Here is a 22,705-nt window from a genome sequence, read left to right on the forward strand (position 1 = left end):
CAGCCTCTCCTGCCCCTGTTCAGCCTCTCCTGCCTCTGTGCAGCCTCTCCTGCCCCTCTGCAGCCTCTCCTGCCTCTGTTCAGCCTCTCCTGCCTCTGTGCAGCCTCTCCTGCCTCTGTGCAGCCTCTCCTGCCCCTCTGCAGCCTCTCCTGCTCCTGTGCAGCCTCTCCTGCCTCTGTGCAGCCTCTCCTGCCCCTGTTCAGCCTCTCCTGCCTCTGTTCAGCCTCTCCTGCTCCTGTGCAGCCTGTCCTGCCTCTGTGCAGCCTCTCCTGCCCCTCTGCAGCCTCTCCTGCCCTGAGCTGTGTGCAGCCTCTCCTGCCCCTCTGCAGCCTCTCCTGCCCTGAGCTGTGTGCTGCCTCTCCTGCCCCTGTGCTGCCTCTCCTGCCCTGTGCAGCCTCTCCTGCCCTGAGCTGTGTGCAGCCTCTCCTGCCCCTCTGCAGCCTCTCCTGCCCCTGAGCTGTGTGCAGCCTCTCCTGCCCTGTGCAGCCTCTCCTGCCCCTCTGCAGCCTCTCCTGCCCTGAGCTGTGTGCAGCCTCTCCTGTCCCTGTGCAGCCTCTCCTGCCCTGAGCTTTGTGCAGCCTCTCCTGCCCCTGAACTGTGTGCAGCCTCTCCTGCCCCTCTGCAGCCTCTCCTGCCCTGAGCTTTGTGCAGCCTCTCCTGCCCCTCTGCAGCCTCTCCTGCCCCTCTGCAGCCTCTCCTGCCCCTGAACTGTGTGCAGCCTCTCCTGCCCCTGTGCAGCCTCTCCTGCCCTGAGCTGTGTTCAGCCTCTCCTGCCCTGTTCAGCCTCTCCTGCCCCTCTGCAGCCTCTCCTGCCCCTGTGCAACCTCTCCTGCCCCAGACTCACTCCCGAGGCATTCCCAAACCTTTCCCAACTTTCAGTTCGGTTTCTTTTCCTTTCCCCTCTTAGCAATACAAATTCCTGGGGGGAGTGAAGCAGAATCTGCTCTTTTCGGCCTAATTATCGCCCGCCCCCCCTCCCCCCCGCCCGCCCCCCCCCGGGGCTGCCATCGCTGCTCTCGGGGACAATTCCAAGCCCTTAATCCCACTTGAAAAGCAAAACAAGGTCGGAGGCGGCGGCGCCCTGGCTCCCTGCTTCCCCCTCGCCTGCTGCCAGGGTCCTGCTCCGCGGCGCTGGGATGAAAATGCAATTAAGAAATCGCCGCTAATTGCTGCGCGGGGGGGGGTGGGGTGGGGGGTGGGAGGGGGGCTGCGGGGGGGGGAGGATCCCAGAACCCAGGCAAAAAATGCCTTAGAAAGCCAAGGAGGGGGGAAGCAGGAAGGCAAGCAGCTCCCAGCCTGGGAACGCAGCACTGCTGCAGGTGTGGCAGGCAGGGAGATGCTGCAGGCTTTGCCCCCCCCCGGGGGGGTTGCTTTTTGGGGGGGAGGATGCTCTTTTTTTTGGGGTGGGGGTGGGGAAGGGTTAATCCTCAGCTCTCCTCTCTCGCTCCAGCGCTAACAGCCTCTGGCAGCTCCCTGCTCGTTAGGCCTCCCCAAAAGTAATTAGAGAGGGTGGAAAATGAGGGCAGCTGCTGCCCTCAGACAGGGCAGGGGAAGGGGGGGGGGGCGCCCAGCCCCCAAACCTGGCGGGGGGGGGAGCTAGTTTAGGGCTGCAGAGCTCAGCAGAGCTCCCAGAGTGGGGCTGGAGCTGGCTGAGCAGCACTGCACCATCAGTAGGCTTCAGGGTGAACGGCTCCCCCCCGGCCCCATCCCCCCCTCCAGATTAAACCCACGGCCATGCTGCACCCACAGCGCCCTGGGTGCACCCCTGGGGCCACCCCAGCAGCCCCCCTTGGCCATGGCAGGGCAGGGCCCAGCACAAGCTGCTTCTCACAGAGAAACATCCCCAGGCCTTTATTGAACCTTTAAAATCCAAAACGTGGAGGAAGAGGAGGAAGAGGAGGGGCACAGAGGGTGCAGGGGCTCAGGTGGGGGGCAGCCAGACCTTCTGGGTGCTGACAATGTCACTGAGCTTGGCCTTGATCTTCAGGAAGTGCCTCTTGAACTCCAGGCCATCGCCCTGCAGGGGGGGGAGGGTGAAGAGGAGAGGTTGGCATCGCCTGGCACCCACCCAGCGCCCATCTCACACTGCTCAGTGCCCACCCTGCACGGTCCTGCACCACCAGCGCTCATCCTGCACGGTCCTGCACCACCTCACACCCATCCTGCATGGTCCTGAACCACCAGTGCTCATCCTGCAAGGTCCTGCACCACCTCACACCCATCCTGCATGGTCCTGAACCACCAGTGCTCATCCTGCAAGGTCCTGCACCACCTCACACCCACCCTGCACGGTCCTGCACCACCAGTGCTCATCCTGCATGGTCCTGAACCACCTCACACCCACCCTGCACGGTCCTGCACCACCAGTGCTCATCCTGCATGCTCCTGCACCACACAGTGCCCACCTTGAGTGGTCCTGCACCACCTGTCACTCACCTTGCATGCTCCTGCACCACCTCACACCCACCCTGCATGGTCCTGAACCACCTTGCATGCTCCTGCACCACCTCACACCCATCCTGCATGGTCCTGAACCACCTTGCATGCTCCTGCACCACCTCACACCCACCCTGCATGGTCCTGAACCACCTTGCATGCTCCTGCACCACCTCACACCCATCCTGCATGGTCCTGAACCACCTTGCATGCTCCTGCACCACCTCTCACCCATCCTGCATGCTCCTGCACCACCTCACACCCATCCTGCATGGTCCTGAACCACCTTGCATGCTCCTGCACCACCTCACACCCACCCTGCATGCTCCTGCACCACCTCACACCCATCCTGCATGGTCCTGAACCACCTTGCATGGTCCTGCACCACCTCACACCCACCCTGCATGGTCCTGCACCACCTCACACCCACCCTGCATGCTCCTGCACCACCTCACACCCACCCTGCATGGTCCTGCACCACCTCACACCCATCCTGCATGCTCCTGCACCACCTCACACCCATCCTGCATGCTCCTGCACCACCTCACACCCATCCTGCATGCTCCTGCATCACCTCACACCCACCCTGCATGGTCCTGCACCACCTCACACCCATCCTGCATGCTCCTGCACCACCTCACACCCATCCTGCATGCTCCTGCATCACCTCACACCCATCCTGCATGGTCCTGCACCACCTCACACCCACCCTGCATGCTCCTGCACCACCTCACACCCATCCTGCATGGTCCTGAACCACCTTGCATGGTCCTGCACCACCTCACACCCATCCTGCATGCTCCTGCACCACCTCACACCCATCCTGCATGGTCCTGCACCACCTCACACCCATCCTGCATGGTCCTGCACCACCTCACACCCATCCTGCATGCTCCTGCACCACCTCTCACCCATCCTGCATGCTCCTGCACCACCTCACACCCATCCTGCATGGTCCTGCACCACCTCACACCCATCCTGCATGCTCCTGCACCACCTCACACCCATCCTGCATGCTCCTGCACCACCTCACACCCACCCTGCATGCTCCTGCACCACCTCTCACCCATCCTGCATGCTCCTGCACCACCTCACACCCATCCTGCATGCTCCTGCACCACCTCACACCCATCCTGCATGCTCCTGCACCACCTCACACCCATCCTGCATGCTCCTGCACCACCTCTCACCCATCCTGCATGCTCCTGCACCACCTCACACCCATCCTGCATGCTCCTGCACCACCTCACACCCACCCTGCATGCTCCTGCACCACCTCACACCCATCCTGCATGCTCCTGCACCACCTCACACCCATCCTGCATGGACCTCCACCTCCTTGCATGGCTCTGCCTCACCTCACACGGTCCTGGGTCACCTTGCACCCACCTCATGTGGTCTTACCAGACCCTGCATGTCCCCTTGCAGCCACCCTGCACCCACCCCATGCCACCCCTGCCACCCTGCACCCACCCCGTGCCTCCCCTCCCCCCCTGCACCCACCCCGTGCCACCCCTGCCCCCCTGCTCACCTTGGAGAGGCGAAAATCCACCAGAATCTTGCTCTCCATCTCCACCAGGTTCACTTTGAAGATGAGTTTGTTGTTCCTCTTGTCGGTGGTGGAGACGGTGACCTGCAGAACATAACCCAGCGGGAGCCCCTCCAGCTGTTTGCAGAAGGGGAGGTCCCTGGGGGCGCCACCCGGCGGCTCCTCCCCCCCGGCCCTACCTGGTTGGTGCAGCTTTTCTTCCAGCCGTAGCCCAGCTTCTCACAGGCCTCCTGCAGGGCGCGGTAGGAGCCATCGGCGTCCAGCTTGGTGAAGAAGCGAGTCATGCGCTTGACCAGCCGCTGCCAGGGGCTCTGCGGGGGCAAAGCACAGGGGCAAGGCTCAGGACCCCGCCAGGACCCAGCCCCAGCGCGGAGACAGCGAAACCTTGGGGAGCTGCGCCCCCTGCTGGCAGCGCTGCGAGCTGCAGCCCCCCACAACCTGCACCGGGAGCAGCGCAGCCCTGGGGGGCTCTGGAGCTCAGCCAGCCCAACCCCACTGCCCCAGCAGGGCACCCCCAGCAGCTTGCCCAGGGGCACAGTGCCCAGGGGGGGTTGGAAGCTCTCCACACCAGGACACTCCACAACCTCTCTGGGCAGCCTGCTCCAGGCCTCCAGCACCCTCCCAACAAACAACTTTCTCCTCCTCTTCCCCTCCAACCTCCTGGCCTCCACCCTCTGCCCACTGCCCCTTGGCCTGGCCCTGGCCACCACTCAGCAGAGCCTGGCCCCAGCCTCTTGCCCCCCAGGGGCCCTTCAGCTCTTGCTGAGCATTGCTGAGCATTGCTCTGGGGCTGCTCTTCTGCAGGCTCTCAGCCCCAGGCCTCTCAGCCTTTGCTCCTGCCACAGCTGCTCCAGGCCCCTCAGCAGCTTCCCAGCCTCCCCTGCACTCTCTCCAGCACTTCTCTGGCCCTCTGCAGCTGGGCAGCACACAACTGCCCCCAGGGCTCCAGAGGTGGCCTCAGCAGGGCAGGCCAGAGGGGCAGCACAACCTCCCCTGCCCTGCTGCTGCCCACACTCTTCTCCATGCCCCCAGGACCCCCTTGGCCTTCTTGGCCCCCAGGACACCTTGCTGCTGCTGGGCAACTCCTTGGCCCCCAGCACTCCCAGCTGCTTCTGCTTGGAGCTGCTTGCCAGCAGCTTCCCCCTGCCCTGTGCTGCTGCAGGAGGTTGTTCCTCCCCAGGGCCAGGCCCCTGCCCTTGCCCTGCTTCACCTTCAGGAGGTTGCTCTCCCCCAGCTCTCAGCCTGCCCAGGGCTCCCTGGCTGCCAGCACGGCCTGAGGGCTCTCAGCCACTGCTCCCAGCTCTGTGCCAGCAGCAACTTGCCTGAGGCTCCACTCTGAGCCTTCAGCCAGGTCAGTGATGAAGATGCTGACCAGGACTGGACCCAGCCCTGAGCCCTGGGGCACACCAGGAGCTGCCCCCAGCCCCACCCACACCGACCTGGGAGGACCCTGGGGTGCCCAGGAGCTGGCTGTTGACCAGCATGTGCTCGGGGCAGGCAGGCTGGGAGAAGCTGATGCCCTGCACCAGTTGGTCGATGCTGGTGGCTGCGTTGTCCCACAGCGTGCCCCCGGTGCCAGGCTCCGGCTGCGACGTGGAGTAGCTCATCCTGTCCTCCCTGCAGGGCGGGGGAGAGAGCAGCTGAGGGATGCAGTGCAGAGCAGGGACTGCCAGGGTGCCAGGGGAATGAGGTTGGATGAGACAGGAATGGGTTTGAGTGAGATGGGAACGGGGTGGGAGGGTTGGGATGTGGGAATTGCGTGGCTCTGGGGTTGGGCAGGGTGCTGTGGGCACAGGCAGGGTCCTGTGGGCATGGGCAGGGTCCTGTGGGCATGGGCAGGGTGCTGTGGGCATAGGCTTGGTGCTGTGGGCACGGGCGGGGCTCTGTGGGCACGGGCAGGGTGCTGTGGGCATGGGCAGGGTCCTGTGGGCATGGGCAGGGCTCTGTGGGCAGGGGCAGGGTCCTGTGGGCATGGGCAGGGCTCTGTGGGCACGGGCAGGGCTCTGTGGACAGGGGCAGGGTGCTGTGGGCACGGGCAGGGCGCTGTGGGCACGGGCGGGGCTCTGTGGGCACGGGCAGGGCTCTGTGGACAGGGGCAGGGTGCTGTGGGCATGGGCAGGGTCCTGTGGGCATGGGCAGGGTGCTGTGGGCACGGGCAGGGCGCTGTGGGCACGGGCAGGGTGCTGTGGGCATGGGCAGGGTGCTGTGGGCATGGGCAGGGCTCTGTGGGCATGGGCAGGGTGCTGTGGACACGGGCAGGGCTCTGTGGGCAGGGGCAGGGTGCTGTGGGCACGGGCAGGGCTCTGTGGGCAGGGGCAGGGTGCTGTGGACACGGGCAGGGTGCTGTGGGCAGGGGCAGGGTGCTGTGGGCACGGGCAGGGCACTGTGGGCAGGGGCAGGGTGCTGTGGGCACGGGCAGGGTCCTGTGGGCATGGGCAGGGCTCTGTGGGCCGGGGCAGGGTGCTGTGGGCATGGACAGGATCCCGTGGGCATGGACAGGGTCCCGTGGGCACGGGCTTGGTGCTGTGGGCACGGGCAGGGTGCTGTGGGCATGGGCACGGTCCCGTGGGCACGGGCAGGGCGCTGTGGGCATGGGCAGGGTGCTGTGGGCACGGGCAGGGCGCTGTGGGCATGGGCAGGGTTCTATGGGCTCAGGCAGGGTGCTGTGGGCACAGGCAGGGCAAGCACAGGCTGGGACATGGCTGTCACCAAAGCCCTGGTGAGAGCACAGGGGAAAGAGCCTGCACAGAGCTGCAGCCTGCACATAAAGGGCTGCAGCCTGCAAAGAGTTGCAGCATGCAGAGATGCAGCCTGCAGAGATAGAGCTGCAGCATGCAGAAGGCTTCTGTCTGCAGCATGCAAAGAGCTGCAGTGTGCAAGGAGCTGCAGTGTGCAAAGAGCTGCAGTGTGCAAGGAGCTGCAGTGTGCAAGAATCTGCAATGATGTGCAAGTGAAGAGCTGCAGCAAGCAAAGAGCTGCAACTACCCAGAGCCCCGAGAGGTGCAGAGACCTCCAATGCGCTCAGTGTTGCAGCCTGGAAAGCTCAGCACCACGCACGGCCCAGCACCATGCACAGCACCACACACGGCTCAGCCACGCACGGCTCAGCACCACACACAGCCCAGCACTATGCACAGCACCACGCATGGCTCAGCACCACGCATGGCTCAGCACCACTCACGGCCTAGCACCATGCACAGCACCATGCACAGCACCATGCACAGCCCAGCACCATGCACAGCACCATGCATGGCTCAGCACCACGCACAGCATCATGCACGGCTCAGCACCATACACGGCTCAGCACCACGCACAGCACCATGCATGGCTCAGCACCACGCACAGCACCATGCACGGCTCAGCACCACGCACAGCACCATGCACGGCTCAGCACCACGCACGGCTCAGCACCACGCACGGCTCAGCACCATGCACAGCATCACGCACAGCTCAGCACCATACACGGCTCAGCACCACGCACAGCCCAGCACCATGCACAGCACCATGCATGGCTCAGCACCACGCACAGCACCATGCACGGCTCAGCACCACGCACGGCGCAGCACCATGCATAGCACCACGCACGGCCCAGCACCATACACAGCATCACGCACAGCTCAGCACCACGCACGGCTCAGCACCACGCATGGCTCAGCACCATGCACGGCTCAGCACCACGCACGGCTCAGCATCATGCACAGCACCATGCACAGCACCATGCACGGCCCAGCACCACGCACAGCACCACGCACAGCTCAGCACCATGTACAGCCCAGCACCACGCACAGCACCACGCACAGCTCAGCACCATGTACAGCCCAGCACCACGCACAGCACCATGCACGGCTCAGCACCATGTACAGCCCAGCACCACGCACAGCACCATGCACGGCTCAGCACCATGTACAGCCCAGCACCACGCACAGCACCATGCACGGCTCAGCACCACGCACGGCTCAGCACCATGCACAGCACCACGCACGGCTCAGCACTACACACAGCCCAGCACCATGCATGGCCCAGCACCATGCACAGCACCACGCACAGCCCAGCACCATGCATGGCCCAGCACCATGCACAGCACCACGCACAGTTCAGCACCATGCACAGCCCAGCACCATGCACAGCACCATGCATGGCCCAGCACCACGCACAGCCCAGCACCACGCACAGCACCATGCATGGCTCAGCACCACGCACAGCACCATGCACAGCACCATGCACGGCCCAGCACCATGCACAGCCCAGCACCATGCACGGCCCAGCACCATGCACGGCCCAGCACCATGCACAGCACCATGCACGGCCCAGCACCATGCACAGCCCAGCACCATGCACAGCCCAGCACCATGCACAGCCCAGCACCATGCACGGCTCAGCACCATGCACAGCCCAGCACCATGCATGGCCCAGCACCATGCACAGCACCATGCACGGCCCAGCACCATGCACAGCACCATGCACAGCACCATGCACAGCCCAGCACCATGCACGGCCCAGCACCATGCACAGCACCACGCAGGGCTCAGCACCACGCACAGCTCAGCACTCCGTAGTCCTGCACCGTGCCAAGCTGCAGGGGAGATCCTGCTGGCAGCGCCCCCCAGAGCCCCAGCAGCAGCAGCAGCTGCCCTGTGCCAGCCCCAGGCTGCAGGTGTGGGGGAGGGCAGGAGGGGCTCCCCGGGCTCACCCCAGGGTGCTCTTCACCGGCGAGAAGTCAGTGTCGGAGCGAATGTGCTTGGAGAGGGCTCCGGGAGAGTCGCTGGCGCCCCCTGGGGGCACTCGAGTTCGCTTCACACCTGCGGCTACAGAGACAGACAATGACCCCCGCGGGCCCGGGCCCGGGCAGGGGGCGTCCCCCGGGACCCCCTTACCCTTCTTGAGGGGTCTGCTGTACCAGCGATCCTTCTTGATGTCAGGGATGGTGATCCTGGCCGCGGGGCTCTCCGTCAGGATCTTGTGCAGCAAGGCTGGGGAGAGGGAGGGGAGGGAAGAGACCTTCAGAGGTCACAGAGCCACAGAATGGGTTGGAAGGGCTCTGGAAGAGCAACCAGCTCCAAGCCCCCTGCCCCGGGCAGGGACACCTCCACCTGCTCAAGGCCTCATCTGACCCAGACTTAAACACCTCCAGCCCAGCCCCCTGCAGCCCCCAGGGACATCCCCAAGCACAGCAGGCTGCTCCCAGCCCCAACCAACCTGCCCTGCCCTGCTGCCAGCCATGGGGCAGCTCCACCTCTCTGGGCAGCCTGGACCAGGCTCTCCCCAGCCTCAGCACCAACCATTTCTCCTTCTCTCCACTCTCAAGCTCCCTCTTGGCCTTCCAAACCATCCCCCCTTGGCCTGGCCCAACAGGCCCTGCTCCAAGCTCTGGCCCCAGCTTGCTTCAGGTGCTGGGAGGCCAGCAGAAGGTGTCCCTGGAGCCTTCTCCTCTGCAGGCTGCCCAAGGCCAACTCTCTCAGCCTGGCTCCCAGCAGAGGGCTTCCAGCCCTGCCAGCACTGCTGTGGCTTCCTCTGGCCCTGCTGCCCCAGCTCCCTGCCTGTGCTGTGCTGAGGGCTCCAGAGCTGCCCCAGCCCTGCAGGGGGGGTGAGCAGAGCAGGGCAGAGGGGCAGAATCCCCTCCCTGCCCCTGCTGCCCACCCTGCTGGGGCTCAGCCCAGGCCAGGCTGGGGCTGGGCTGGCAGCGCTGGGTGCCGGCTCCTGGCCAGCTCTGCACCCCCAGCACCCCCAAGGCCTTCTCCTCAGGGCTGCTGTAAGCAGCAGCAGCAGCTGCAGGCAGTGGTGGGCACTGGTGGGCACTGGGTGCTCACCCAGAGGAGCAGAGTCGATCTTCTTCCAGGGGGACAGGTAGGTTTTCTTCTCCTTCCAGTCGCTGTACTCCTGGCAGCTGTCGCTGGGCTGGTCCCAGGGCAGCTCTGCCAGGGGGAAGCCCTCAGGGTTAGTGCCCGTGGGGAATGCAGCAGAGGTGGCACAGCAGGGCTGGCATCCCATGCACATCCCTCCTGCAGCTCAGATGCATGCTTCACATACACCCCCCCAGCTCCTTGTATAGCCCCTCCCCATCTCATACACCCCCAGCATCTCCCCCTATGGATTCCATACGTGCCCCCCCCCTGCACACCCCACACCCTGCTCTGAGCTCCAGAGGAGCTCCTCCTCCATCCCCCCCTGCCCTCCACACCCCTGCCAGCCCTCCAGGGATATCCTTGAGCCTCCCACACATCCCTCCCCTTATGCATCCCATACATTCCCACCCCATACCCCACAGGAGCCCCTTCCCCACCTTATCCATTCCCCCCCAGCACCTCACAGGGGCCCCTTGCATCCCTCCAGCCATCCCCATGCCCACCCCTAGGGATCCCATGAGCTCCCCTGTACCTTCCATACACCCATCCCTATGGATCCCATGGGCTCCCCTGTACATTCCATAGGTAGATCCCTATGGACCCTATGAGCTCCCCTGTACATTCCATAGGTAGATCCCTATGGATCCCACGTGCTCCCCTGCACATTCTATAGGTAGATCCCTATGGATCCCACATGCTCCCCTGCACATTCCATAGGTAGATCCTTATGGATCCCATGTGCTCCCCTGTATATTCCATGGGTAGATCCCTATGGATCCCAAGTGCTCTTCTGTACATTCCATAGGTAGATCCCTATGGATCCTATGTACATTCCATACACTCATCCCTATGGATCCCATGTGCTCCCCTGCACATTCCATGAGTAGATCCCTATGGATCCCACGTGCTCCCCTGTACATTCCATGGGTAGATCCCTATGGATCCCATGAGCTCCCCTGTACATTCCATACACTTATCTCTATGGATCCCATGTGCTCCCCTGTACATTCCATAGGTAGATCCCTATGGATCCTATGTACATCCCATACACTCATCCCTATGGATCCCACGTGCTCCCCTGTACATTCCATGGGTAGATCCCTATAGATCCCATGTGCTCCTCTGTACATTCCATAGGTAGATCCCTATGGATCCTATGTACAATCCATATACTCATCCCTATGGATCCCATGAGCTCCCCTGTACATCCCATGGGTAGATCCCTATGGATCCCCTGTGCTCCCCTGTACATTCCATGGGTAGATCCCTATGGATCCCCTGTGCTCCCCTGTACATTCCATACCTTGGCCCTCTCTCCCCTCCCCGCGCTCCCCAGGAGCCCCTCCCCGCCCCGGTGCCCCCCGGCGCCCCTCACCTCCTGCCAGCATGGCTGTCAGCACCACGCCGCAGGCCCAGACGTCGACAGGCTCCGCCTTGAACTCGGGGCAGCGCAGCAGCTCGGGGGCCACGTAGGGCAGGGTGCCGCACATCTTGGTCAGCAGCCGCTCGCGCCCGTGGTGCCGGAACACCGTGGCCAGCCCGAAGTCCGAGATCTTCAGCGTGTCTGCGGCGCCCCCGGCCACGGCCCAGTGAGGAGGCACCCCGGCGCGGGGATCGGCGCCCCCGACAGACGGCACCCCCTCACCAGCACCCCATCAATCACGCAAGCAACGCCCCATCAATCAATCAGTCAACACCCCCATCAAGCAAGCAAGCAACGCACCCACCAGACAGCACAACGATTGATCAAGCAACACCCCCATTAATCAATCAAGCAACACCCCAATTAATCAATCAAACAACACCCCGATCAGACAGTACCCTGATTAATCAAGCAATACCCCGGTTAATCAATCAAGCAAAATCCCAATTAATCAATCAATCAACACCCCGATCAGACAGCACCCTGAGTAGTCAAGCAACACCCCGATTAATCAATCAAGCAAAATCCCAATTAACCAATCATCAACACCCTGACCAGACAGCACCCCAATTAATCAAGCAACACCCCGATTAATTGATCAACACCCCCATTAATCAAGCAACACCCCAACCAGATTAATCAAGCAACACCCCAATTAATCAGTCAACACCCCAATTAATCAATCAATCAACACCCCAATCAGACAGCACCCCGATTAATCAAGCAACACCCCAATCAATCAATCAACACCCCGACCAGACAGCACCCCGATTAATCAAGCAACACCCCGATTAATCAATCAATCAACACCCCAATTAATCAATCAAGCAACACCCTGATCAGACAGCACCCTGATTAGTCAAGCAACACCCCGATTAATCAATCAATCAACACCGCAATCAATCAATCAACACCCCAACCAGACAGCACCCCGATTAATCAAGCAACACCCCGATTAATCAATCAACACCCCAATCAATCAATCAACACCCCAACCAGACAGCACCCCGATTAATCAAGCAACACCCCGATCAGACAGTACCCTGATCAATCAAGCAACACCCCGATTAATCTATCAACACCCCAATTAATCAATCAATCAGCACCCCGACCAGACAGCACCCCAATTAATGAAGCAACACCCTGCTTAATCAATCAATCAACACCCCAATTAATCAAGCAACACCCCAATCAAGCAATGCCATGATCAGACAACACCCCAATTAGAAAACACCCTGATCAAACACCACTTAGACAACACCCCAATTAATCAACACCCCAATCAGACAACACCCTGATTAATCAACACCCCAATTATTCCACACCCTGGTCAGACAACACCCCAATTAATCAACACCCTGATGGGACACCCCCATTAGACCTCACAGCACCCCAATCAGGCAACACCCCAATCTGACACCCCAGCTAGAAACCCCACTTAGACCACACCCCAATTAGACATGCAAACTAAGCACCCCAATCAGGCACCCCAAACATACCACACCCCAATCAGGCACCCCAATTACAAACCCCAATTAGACACCCCAATTAAACAACACCCCCATCAGACACCTCAGAGAGGCACCCCAGTTAGACAGCACCCCAGTCAGACACCCCACTCACACACCCCACTCAGACACCCCAATTACGACACAACCCAATGACCCCCCCGGGCAGACCCCCCCAGGCAGCCCCCAGCGCCAGCAGGCTGCGCAGGGCGGTGCCAGCGCTCCCAGCCCCCACCTCGCGCATCCAGCAGGAGGTTCTCTGGCTTCAGGTCCCGGTGGGTGATGCCAATGCTGTGCAGGTAGACCTGGGGATGGAGAGCAGGCTCAGAGCGGTGCTGGGAGCCCCAGCAGGGACCACGGAGTCACAGAGAGGCTTTGGTTGGAACAGACTTCAGACATCCTCCAGTCCAAGGCCTTCCTAACCCTCCCCAGGCTGGGGCTCAGCCATGGCCTCAGCACCACAGCTCTGCCTCCCTGAAGCCCCTCCAGGGATGGGGACTCCACCACTGCCCTGGGCAGCCTGGGCCAGGCCTGGAGAACCCTCAAGGGGAAGCAATTGTTCCTCATGGCCAACCTGAACCTCCCCTGGGGCAGCCTGAGGCCATTGCCTCTTCTCCTGTCCCTTGTTCCCTGGGAGCAGAGCCCAAGCCCCACCTGGCTCCAGCCTCCTTGCAGGGAGCTGCAGAGAGCAAGGAGGTCTCCCTCAGCCTCCTCTCCTCCAGCCTCACCACCTCCAGCTCCCTCAGCTGCCCCTCCCCAGCCCTCTTCTCCAGACCCTTCCCCAGCTTCCTTGCCCTTCCCTGGCCCTGCTGCAGCCTCTCCAGCTCCTGCTGGCAGCCAGGAGCCCAGAGCTGAAGGCAGCACTCCAGGGCTGGCCTCAGCAGTGCCCAGCCCAGGGGCACAATCCCTGCCCTGCTCCTGCTGCCCACACCATTGCTGCTCCAGGCCAGGCTGCTGGTGGCCTTCTTGCCCAGCTGGGCACCCCCTGGCTCCTCTCCAGCTGCTGCCACCCAGCCCCCCCAGGGCCTTTCCTGCTGGGCACTTTGCAGCCCCTCTGCCCCAGCCTGGAGCCTTGCTGGGGTGGTTGTGAGCCAAGGGCAGGACCCAGCCCTTGGCCTTGTTGAACCTCATCCCCTTGGCCTTGGCTCACCCCTGCAGCCTGCCCAGGTCCCTCTGCAGAGCCTCCAACCCTCCAGCAGCTCAGCACAGCCACCCAGCTTGGTGCCCCTGCAGCCTGCCTGAGGCAGCCTCCATGCCCTCCCCCAGGTCATTGATGGATATCTTGGAGAGCCCTGGGCCCAGCACTGAGCCCTGAGGACCCCCCCAGTGACCATTCCCACCCTGGCCCCCCCTGCTCACCACGCCAGCGATCAGCTGCTGGAAGAACTTCTGTGCCTCCGGCTCCGGCATGCCCACGTCCGGCTCTGTGCCCAGGGAACAAGAAGGGTGTGTAAAGAGCTGCAGCATGCAAAGGGCTGCAGCATGCGAAGAGCTGCAACGTACAGATCACTAGTGTGCAAAGAGAGAACTGCAGCATGCAAAGAATCTGCAATGATGTGCAAAAGACAAAGAGCTGCAGTGTGCAAAGAGAGAGCTGCAGTGTGCAAATCTGCAGTGTTGAAAGAGCTGCAGTGTGCAAGGAGCTGCAGTGTGCAAAGAAAGAGCTGCAGTGTGCAAAGAGAGAGCTGCAGTGTGCAAAGAAAGAGCTGCAGTGTGCAAAGAGCTGCAGTGTGCAAAGAAAGAGTTGCAGTGTGCAAAGAAAGAGCTGCAGTGTGCAAAGAGAGAGCTGCAGTGTGCAAAGAGCTGCAGTGTGCAAAGAGCTGCAGTGTGCAAGGAGCTGCAGTGTGCAAAGAAATAGCTGCAGTGTGCAAAGAAAGAGTTGCAGTGTGCAAAGAAAGAGCTGCAGTGTGCAAAGAGCTGCAGTGTGCAAAGAGCTGCAGTGTGCAAAGAAAGAGCTGCAGTGTGCAAAGAGCTGCAGTGTGCAAAGAAAGAGCTGCAGTGTGCAAAGAAAGAGCTGCAGTGTGCAAAGAGAGAGCTGCAGTGTGCAAAGAAAGTGCTGCAGTGTGCAAAGAGCTGCAGTGTGCAAAGAGAGAGCTGCAGTGTGCAAAGAAAGAGCTGCAGTGTGCAAAGAGCTGCAGTGTGCAAAGAAAGAGCTGCAGTGTGCAAAGAGCTGCAGTGTGCAAAGAAAGAGCTGCAGTGTGCAAAGAAAGAGCTGCAGTGTGCAAAGAGAGAGCTGCAGTGTGCAAAGAAAGTGCTGCAGTGTGCAAAGAGCTGCAGTGTGCAAAGAGAGAGCTGCAGTGTGCAAAGAAAGAGCTGCAGTGTGCAAAGAGCTGCAGTGTGCAAAGAGCTGCACTGTACAGATCACTAGCTGCAACGTGCAAAGAACAGCAGCATGCAAAGAATCTGCAAGGATGTGCAAATAGAAAGACAAAGAGCTGCAGTGTGCAAGGAAAGAGCTGCAGTGTGCAAAGAGCTGCAGTGTGCAAAGAGCTGCAGTGTGCAAAGAGAGAGCTGCAGTGTGCAAAGAGCTGCAGTGTGCAAAGAGCTGCAGTGTGCAAAGAGCTGCAGTGTGCAAACAAAGAGCTGCAGTGTGCAAAGAGCTGCAGTGTGCAAAGAGCTGCAGTGTGCAAAGAGCTGCAGTGTGCAAAGAGAGAGCTGCAGCGTGCAAAGAAAGTGCTGCAGTGTGCAAAGAGCTGCAGTGTGCAAAGAGAGAGCTGCAGCATGCAAAGAAAGTGCTGCAGTGTGCAAAGAGCTGCAGTGTGCAAAGAGAGAGCTGCAGTGTGCAAAGAAAGTGCTGCAGTGTGCAAAGAAAGTGCTGCAGTGTGCAAAGAAAGTGCTGCAGTGTGCAAAGAGAGAGCTGCAGCGTGCAAAGAAAGAGCTGCAGTGTGCAAAGAGCTGCAGTGTGCAAAGAAAGAGCTGCAGTGTGCAAAGAGATGCACTGTACAGATCACTAGCTGCAACGTGCAAAGAACAGCAGCATGCAAAGAATCTGCAAGGATGTGCAAATAGAAAGACAAAGAGCTGCAGTGTGCATGGAAAGAGCTGCAGTGTGCAAAGAGCTGCAGTGTGCAAAGAGAGAGCTGCAGTGTGCAAAGAGAGAGCTGCAGTGTGCAAAGAGAGAGCTGCAGTGTGCAAAGAGCTGCAGAGTGCAAACAAAGAGCTGCAGTGTGCAAAGAGCTGCAGCGTGCAAAGAGCTGCATTGTGCAAAGACAGCTGCAGTGTGCAAAGAGAGAGCTGCAGTGTGCAAAGAGAGAGCTGCAGTGTGCAAAGAGAGAGATGCAGTGTGCAAAGAGCTGCAGTGTGCAAAGAGAGATGCAGTGTGCAGAGCTGCAGTGTGCAAAGAGAGAGCTGCAGTGTGCAAAGAGAGAGCTGCAGTGTGCAAAGAAAGAGCTGCAGTGTGCAAAGAGATGCACTGTACAGATCACTAGCTGCAACGTGCAAAGAACAGCAGCATGCAAAGAATCTGCAAGGATGTGCAAATAGAAAGACAAAGAGCTGCAGTGTGCATGGAAAGAGCTGCAGTGTGCAAAGAGCTGCAGTGTGCAAAGAGAGAGCTGCAGTGTGCAAAGAGCTGCAGTGTGCAAAGAAAGAGCTGCAGTGTGCAAAGAAGAGCTGCAGTGTGCAAAGAGCTGCAGTGTGCAGAGTGAGCTGCAGTGTGCAAAGAGCTGCAGTGTGCAAAGAGCTGCAGTGTGCAAATCTGCAGTGTGCAAAGAGCTGCAGTGTGCAAAGAATCTGCAATGATGTGCAAATGAAAAGACAAAGAGCTGCAGTGAGCAAATCTGCAGTGTGCAAAGAAAGAGCTGCAGCATGTGAAGAGCTGCAGTGTGCAAAGTGCTGCAGTGTGCAAAGAGCTGCAGCATGCAAAGAGCTGCAGCGTGCAAAGGGCTGCAGCGTGCAAAGGGCTGCAACAAACAGCAGTGTGCAAAGGGCTGCAGCGTGCAAAGGGCTGCAGCGTGCAAAGGGCTGCAACAAACAGCAGCGTGCAAAGGGCTGCAGCGTGCAAAGGGCTGCAGCGTGCAAAGGGCTGCAACAAACAGCAGCGTGCAAAGGGCTGCAGCGTGCAAAGGGCTGCAGCGTGCAAAGGGCTGCAACAAACAGCAGTGTGCAAAGGGCTGCAACAAACAGCAGTGTGCAAAGGGCTGCAGCGTGCAAAGGGCTGCAACAAACAGCAGTATGCAAAGGGCTGCAGCGTGCAAAGGGCTGCAGCGTGCAAAGAGCTGCAGCGTGCAAAGAGCTGCAGCGTGCAAAGAGCTGCAACGTGCAAAGGGCTGCAGCGTACAAAGGGCTGCAACGTGCAAAGAGCTGCAGCGTGCAAAGGACTGCAGCGTGCAAAGGGCTGCAGCGTGCAAAGGGCTGCAGCGTACAAAGGGCTGCAGCGTGCAAAGAGCTGCAACAAACAGCAGTGTGCAAAGGGCTGCAGCGTGCAAAGGGCTGCAACAAGCGAGGCAAGAACTGAGCGGCGCGCGGCTGGGGCCGGCCGGCACCACCCCAGGCGGGGCAGGGCGGGGCAGGGCGGGGCAGGGCCGCACCGATGCGGTCGAAGAGCTCTCCCCCGCTGCAGTACTCCAGGAAGAGGTACTGGGTGGCTCCCTCCCGCCGGTGCCCGTAGAACTTGACGACGTTCTCGTGGTTGAGCATCTTGTTGATGCAGATCTCCTTGCGGATGTTCTCCGGGCACTCCGCCGCCCGCTTCATGTCCACGATCTTCACCGCCACTGCCTCCTCCGTCCGGCGGTTGACGGCCAGCTGCACCCTGCGGGGGGCACAGGGCGTCAGCGGGCACAGCGCGGCCCTCCCACGCTGCCGGCGGGCACGGGGTGTGCGGTGCGACAGCAAAGGGTGGGCAGACAAGGGATGAGCAGAGGGCACACAACAGCCAGGCAGTGGGCAAGCAGCGGGCACACAAGGGGCACACAACAGCCAGGCAGTAGGCAAGCAGCGGGCACTCAAGAGGCACACAACAGCCAGGCAGTAGGCAAGCAGAGGGCACACAAGGGGCACACAACAGCCAGGCAGTGGGCAAGCAGGGGGCACACAAGGGGCACACAACAGCCAGGCAGTAGGCAAGCAGCGGGCACACAACAGCCAGGCAGTGGGCAAGCAAGGGGCACACAAGGGGCACTCAACAGCCAGGCAGTGGGCAAGCAGCAGGCACACAAGGGGCACACAACAGCCAGACAGTAGGCAAGCAAGGGGCACACAAGGGGCACTCAACAGCCAGGCAGTGGGCAAGCAGCAGGCACACAAGGGGCACACAACAGCCAGGCAGTAGGCAAGCAGTGGGCACACAAGGGGCACACAACAGCCAGGCAGTGGGCAAGCAGGGGGCACACAAGGGGCACACAACAGCCAGGCAGTGGGCAAGCAGGAGGCACACAAGGGGCACACAACAGCCAGGCAGTGGGCAAGCAGCGGGCACACAACGGGCACACAACAGCCAGGCAGTAGGTAAGCAGCGGGCACACAAGGGGCACACAACAGCCAGGCAGTGGGCACACAAGGGGCACACAACAGCCAGGCAGTGGGCAAGCAGCGGGCACACAAGGGGCACACAACAGCCAGGCAGTGGGCAAGCAAGGGGCAAACAAGGGGCACACAACAGCCAGGCAGTGGGCAAGCAAGGGGCACACAACAGCCAGGCAGTGGGCAAGCAAGGGGCACACAAGGGGAACACAACAGCCAGGCAGTGGGCAAGCAGCGGGCACACAAGGGGCACACAACAGCCAGGCAGTGGGCAAGCAGTGGGCATGTGACAGTCAAGCAGTGGGCACACAAGGGGCACCACAGAGCAAAGCAGTGGGCACACAAGGGGCATACAACAGCCAAGCAGTAGGCAAGCAGTGGGCATGTGACAGTCAAGCAGTGGGCACAAAAGTGGCACACAACAGAAAAGCAGTGGGCACACAAGGGGCACACAAGGGGCACACAACAGCCAAGAGTGGGCACAAAAGGGACATGGCACAGACAAGCTGTGGACAAACAAGGGGCAAGCAGAGGGCACACAACAGCCAGGCAGTAGGCAAACAGTGGGCATGTGATAGATAAGCAGTGGGCACACAAGGCACATGGCACAGACAAGCAGTGGGCAAGCTAGGGTCAAGCAGAGGGCACATAACAGCCAGGAAGTGGGCAGGAAGTGGGCAGGAAGTGGGCACACAAGTGGCACACAATGGGCAAGCAGCAAGCATGTGATGGGCAAGCAGTGGGCACACAAGGGGCATGGCACAGACAAGTAGTGGGCAAACAAAGGGCAAGCAGAGGGCACACAAGGGGCACACAACAGACAAGCAGTGGGCACACAAGGGGCATACAACAAACAAGCAGTGGGCATGTGATAGTCAAGCAGTGGGCACACAGGGGGCATGGCACAGAGAAGCAGTGGGCAAACAAGGGACAAGCAGAGGGCACACAAGGGGCACACAACAGCCAAGCAGTGGGCATGTGATAGTCAAGCAGTGGGCACACAAGGGGCATGGCACAGCCAAATAGAGGGCATAGGCAAGGCCTGGTCATGACCAAGCGGCAGGTGAGCAGAGGGCACATGATAGCCAAGGAGTAGGCAAGCAGTGGGCACATAAAGGGCACATAAGGGCCAAGCAGTGGGCAATCAGGGGGCAAGCAGTGGGCATATGATAGTCAAGCAGTGGGCACACAAGGGGCATGGCACAGCCAAGCAGTAGGCAAGCAGTGGGCACACAAGGGGCATACAAGAGCCAAGCAGTGGGCATAAGCAAGGCCTGCCATGAGCAAGCAGCAGGCAGACAGTGGGCATGCAGTGGGTACAGGAGGCATGGCACAACCAGGGGGCACCCACAAGTCAAGCAGTGGGCACACGCAGGGCATGCAACCACCAGGCAGGGGGCAGTCAGTAACCAGTGATTGCAGCCACACAGCAGGCACACAGTGGGCACACAAAGGGCACACAATGACCAAGCAGTGGGCACCCAGTGGGCATGCAACAGCCAAGCAGTAAGCACACAGTAGGAGCCCAGGGGGCATGCACAGGGCACACAGTAGGCATGCAGGGGGCACTACCAAGCAAGCAGTGAGCCATGAAAGGGCCATGTGATGGTCAAGCAGGGAACACAGAGTGGGCATGCAGCGGGCACACACAGGGCAAACAGCAGCTGTGCAGGGGGCACACAAGAGGCATGCAACTGGCAGGCAGTGGGCAAACATTGGGCACACAACGGACACACAACGGCCAAGGAGCAGGCAAGCAGTGGGCACATGCAGGGCAAGCAGTGGGCAAGCAGGGAGCAGGCAGTGGGCAAGCAGAGGGCACACAGTGGGCAAGCAGGGAGCAGGCAGTGGGCAAGCAGGGAGCAGGCAGTGGGCAAGCAGAGGGCACACACAGGGCATGCAGTGGCCACGCAGCAGGCAAGGACTGGGCATGTGGTGGGCAAGCAGGGGGCAAGCAAAGGGCACACAAGGGACACACAGAGGCCAAGTTAGGGTCACACAAGGGGCAAGCAATAGGCAAACAGCAACCAAGCAGTGGGCACACAAGGGGCACACAAGGGGCAAGCAGTAGGCACACAAGGGGCATGCACCAGGCAAACAGCAGCCTGCTAGTGGGCACGCAGGGGGGTGAGCAGCTGGCACACGAGAGATGCACACAGGGCATGCAGCAGGCACACAAACAGCCTGTGACAGGCAAAGAGCAGCCAAGCAGTGGGCAGAGAGTGGGCACAGAAGGGGCAGGGAGTGGGCACACAGCGGGCATAGAAGGGGCAGGGAAAGGGGACACAGAAGGCAGAGAGTGGGCACGCAGGGGGCAGGGAGCAGGCACGTAGGGGGCACACAAGGGGCAGGGAGGGGGCACGCAGGGAGCGGGCACGCAGGGGGCAGGCACAGAAGGGGCAGGGAGGGGGGCACGCAAGGGGCAGGGAGCAGGCACGTAGGGGGCACACAAGGGGCAGGGAGGGGGCACGCAGGGAGCGGGCACGCAGGGGGCAGGCACAGAAGGGGCAGGGAGGGGGCACGCAAGGGGCAGGCACGCAGGGGGGCAGGGAGCGGGCACGCAGGGGGCGGGCACGCAGGGGGCAAGGCACAGAAGGGGGCAGGCACAGAAGGGGGCAGGCACGCAGGGGGCAGGCACAGAAGGGGCAGGGATCGGGCACGCAGGGGGCAGGCACACAGGGGGGCAGGCACGCAGGGGGCAGGGAGCGGGCACGCAGGGGGCAGGCACGCAGGGGGCAGGGATCGGGCACGCAGGGGGCAGGCACAGAAGGGGGCAGGCACAGAAGGGGCAGGGATCGGGCACGCAGGGTGCAGGCACACATGGGGCAGGGAGCGGGCACGCAGGGAGCGGGCACGCAGGGGGAGGGAGGGAGCAGGCACACATGGGGGCAGGGAGGGGGCACGCAGGGGGCAGGCACACAAGGGGCAGGGAGCGGGCACGCAGGGAGCGGGCACGCAGGGGGAGGGAGGGAGCAGGCACACATGGGGCAGGGAGGGGGCACGCAGGGGGCAGGCACACAAGGGGCAGGGAGGTGGGCACGCAGGGAGGGGGGCACGCAGGAAGGGGGCATACATAGGGCAGGGATCGGGCACGCAGGGGGCGGGGAGCGGACGGGCCGGGGGGGAGGGGTGGTCAGAGCCGCGCGGAGAGCCTCCCGCGCCGCCCCCAGCCCCGCACTCACTCCCCGTAGGCTCCTTCGCCCAGGGTCTGCACCAGGTCCCAGTCCTCCACGAAGGGCACCGCCATGCCCGGCCCCGCCGGCGGCCGCCCCGCTCCCGCCACGCTGCTTTTTCCCGCCGGCGCCACCGGGACACGCCCCGGGCACGCCCCCGCCCTGCGCGCGCAGCGGGGCCCGCTCCCGCCTCTTGCCCCTCCCCGCACCGGGCTCCTGGGCGTGCCCCTGCTGGCCCCTCCCACAAGCCTGGGGGCTCCGCCTCCTCTCCCGAGCCCCCAGGTGCCCTCCCGTGACCTCCCCCGGCCCCGCACCACAGGCCTGGGTGCCCCCCGTGGGTGCCCCCGACCTGAGCAACCCCCTCCTGGGGTACCCCTCCCCAGAACCCCGGGGTCCTGCTGGAGCTCTTCGGTGTCCCCCAACACTGGATGCCGCTCCTGGGATCCTGGATCCTCTCCCACACTCCTGGTGCCCCCCCCCCGAACATCTGAGCCCCCCCAGACTCGAGTTCCTGCTCTGGGACCCTCCCCCCAACACCCCTGTGTCCCCTCAAACTCATAGGACCCCCCCCAGACTCCTAGCTCCTCCTGACCCAAACTTCCACCCGTGTCCCCAAGCCCCCAAAACACCTCTGTGTCCCCCCAACACCTGTGTCCCCCCCAAAAGACCTGTGTCCCCCCCTAAACGCCTGTGTCCCCCCAAACCCGTGTGCCCCCCCCAAACGCCTCTGTGTCCCCCCCCAAAACACCTCTGTGTCCCCCCCTCCATGGCTGAACCCCATGAACCCCCATGGCCAGGCTCTGCACTCCTGAGCCCCCCTCCCAAGCTGGGCTCCTCCCTCTCCCGAGCCCCCCCCTGCACTTCTTGGTGCCCCCCTAAACCCCTGGGGCTCTCCCTGGGTGCTCCCTCCTTGCTCTGGCTCCTCCCCACCTCACATTCCTGGGGGTTACCTGTCCCTCCTTGCCCCACACCCTCTGGGTCCCCCCCCCCCCCATGTCCCTTCCCAGAGTGCTGGGGTCCCCCCCCCCCACCCCTCCTGGCTGGTCCCACACTCCTAGGCGCAGCCCCCAGACTCTGGGGGCTGTGTCCCCCCAAACTCCAGGTTGTTCCCAGGGCTGTCTAACCCCTGCGGTGCTGCTATCCCCTTCCCCCCCTGCTTGGGTGTCCCCCCCCGAGGCCTCTGCCCCCCCCCCAAACTCCAGGCTGTTCCCAGGGCTGTCTAACCCCTGCGGTGCTGCTATCCCCATCCCCCTCCAGGTGTCTCCCCCCAGGCCTCTTCCCCCACGGGCTCCAGGCTGTTCCCAGGGTGT

General features: G+C 62.0%; 2 protein-coding genes across 3 annotated transcripts in view; both read right to left on the reverse strand.

Moving 5' to 3' along the window:
- Positions 1-1,836: 1,836 nt before the first annotated feature.
- CHEK1 (checkpoint kinase 1) lies at positions 1,837-21,534 on the reverse strand. Of its 2 annotated transcripts, none has more exons than XM_068167229.1 (12): positions 21,405-21,534; positions 17,289-17,512; positions 14,119-14,183; positions 12,995-13,064; positions 11,204-11,392; positions 9,793-9,897; positions 8,860-8,955; positions 8,676-8,790; positions 5,425-5,602; positions 4,165-4,296; positions 3,968-4,069; positions 1,837-2,017 (listed from the first exon to the last, which is right to left on the reverse strand). In XM_068167229.1, exons 1-12 carry the CDS (start codon positions 21,467-21,469, stop codon positions 1,922-1,924), a joined length of 1,437 nt encoding a protein of 478 aa, XP_068023330.1. In that variant the 5' UTR covers positions 21,470-21,534; the 3' UTR covers positions 1,837-1,921. The 2 variants fall into 2 exon arrangements, with proteins under 2 accessions (XP_068023330.1, XP_068023331.1); XM_068167230.1 differs by lacking the exon at positions 21,405-21,534 and adding an exon at positions 21,296-21,346.
- Positions 21,535-22,075: 541 nt separating this feature from the next.
- Positions 22,076-22,705, reverse strand: part of STT3A (STT3 oligosaccharyltransferase complex catalytic subunit A) — an 18,846-nt gene continuing 18,216 nt past the window's right edge. Inside the window, exon 17 of the mRNA XM_068167267.1 lies at positions 22,076-22,083. Within this exon, the coding sequence (XP_068023368.1) occupies positions 22,076-22,083 (8 nt within the window). The remainder of the gene's footprint in view (positions 22,084-22,705) is intronic.

Source organism: Melanerpes formicivorus, unplaced genomic scaffold (assembly GCF_026170545.1).
Source record: "Melanerpes formicivorus ecotype bairdi unplaced genomic scaffold, bMelFor1.0.p_v2 SCAF_114, whole genome shotgun sequence".
Taxonomy (NCBI): domain Eukaryota; kingdom Metazoa; phylum Chordata; class Aves; order Piciformes; family Picidae; genus Melanerpes; species Melanerpes formicivorus.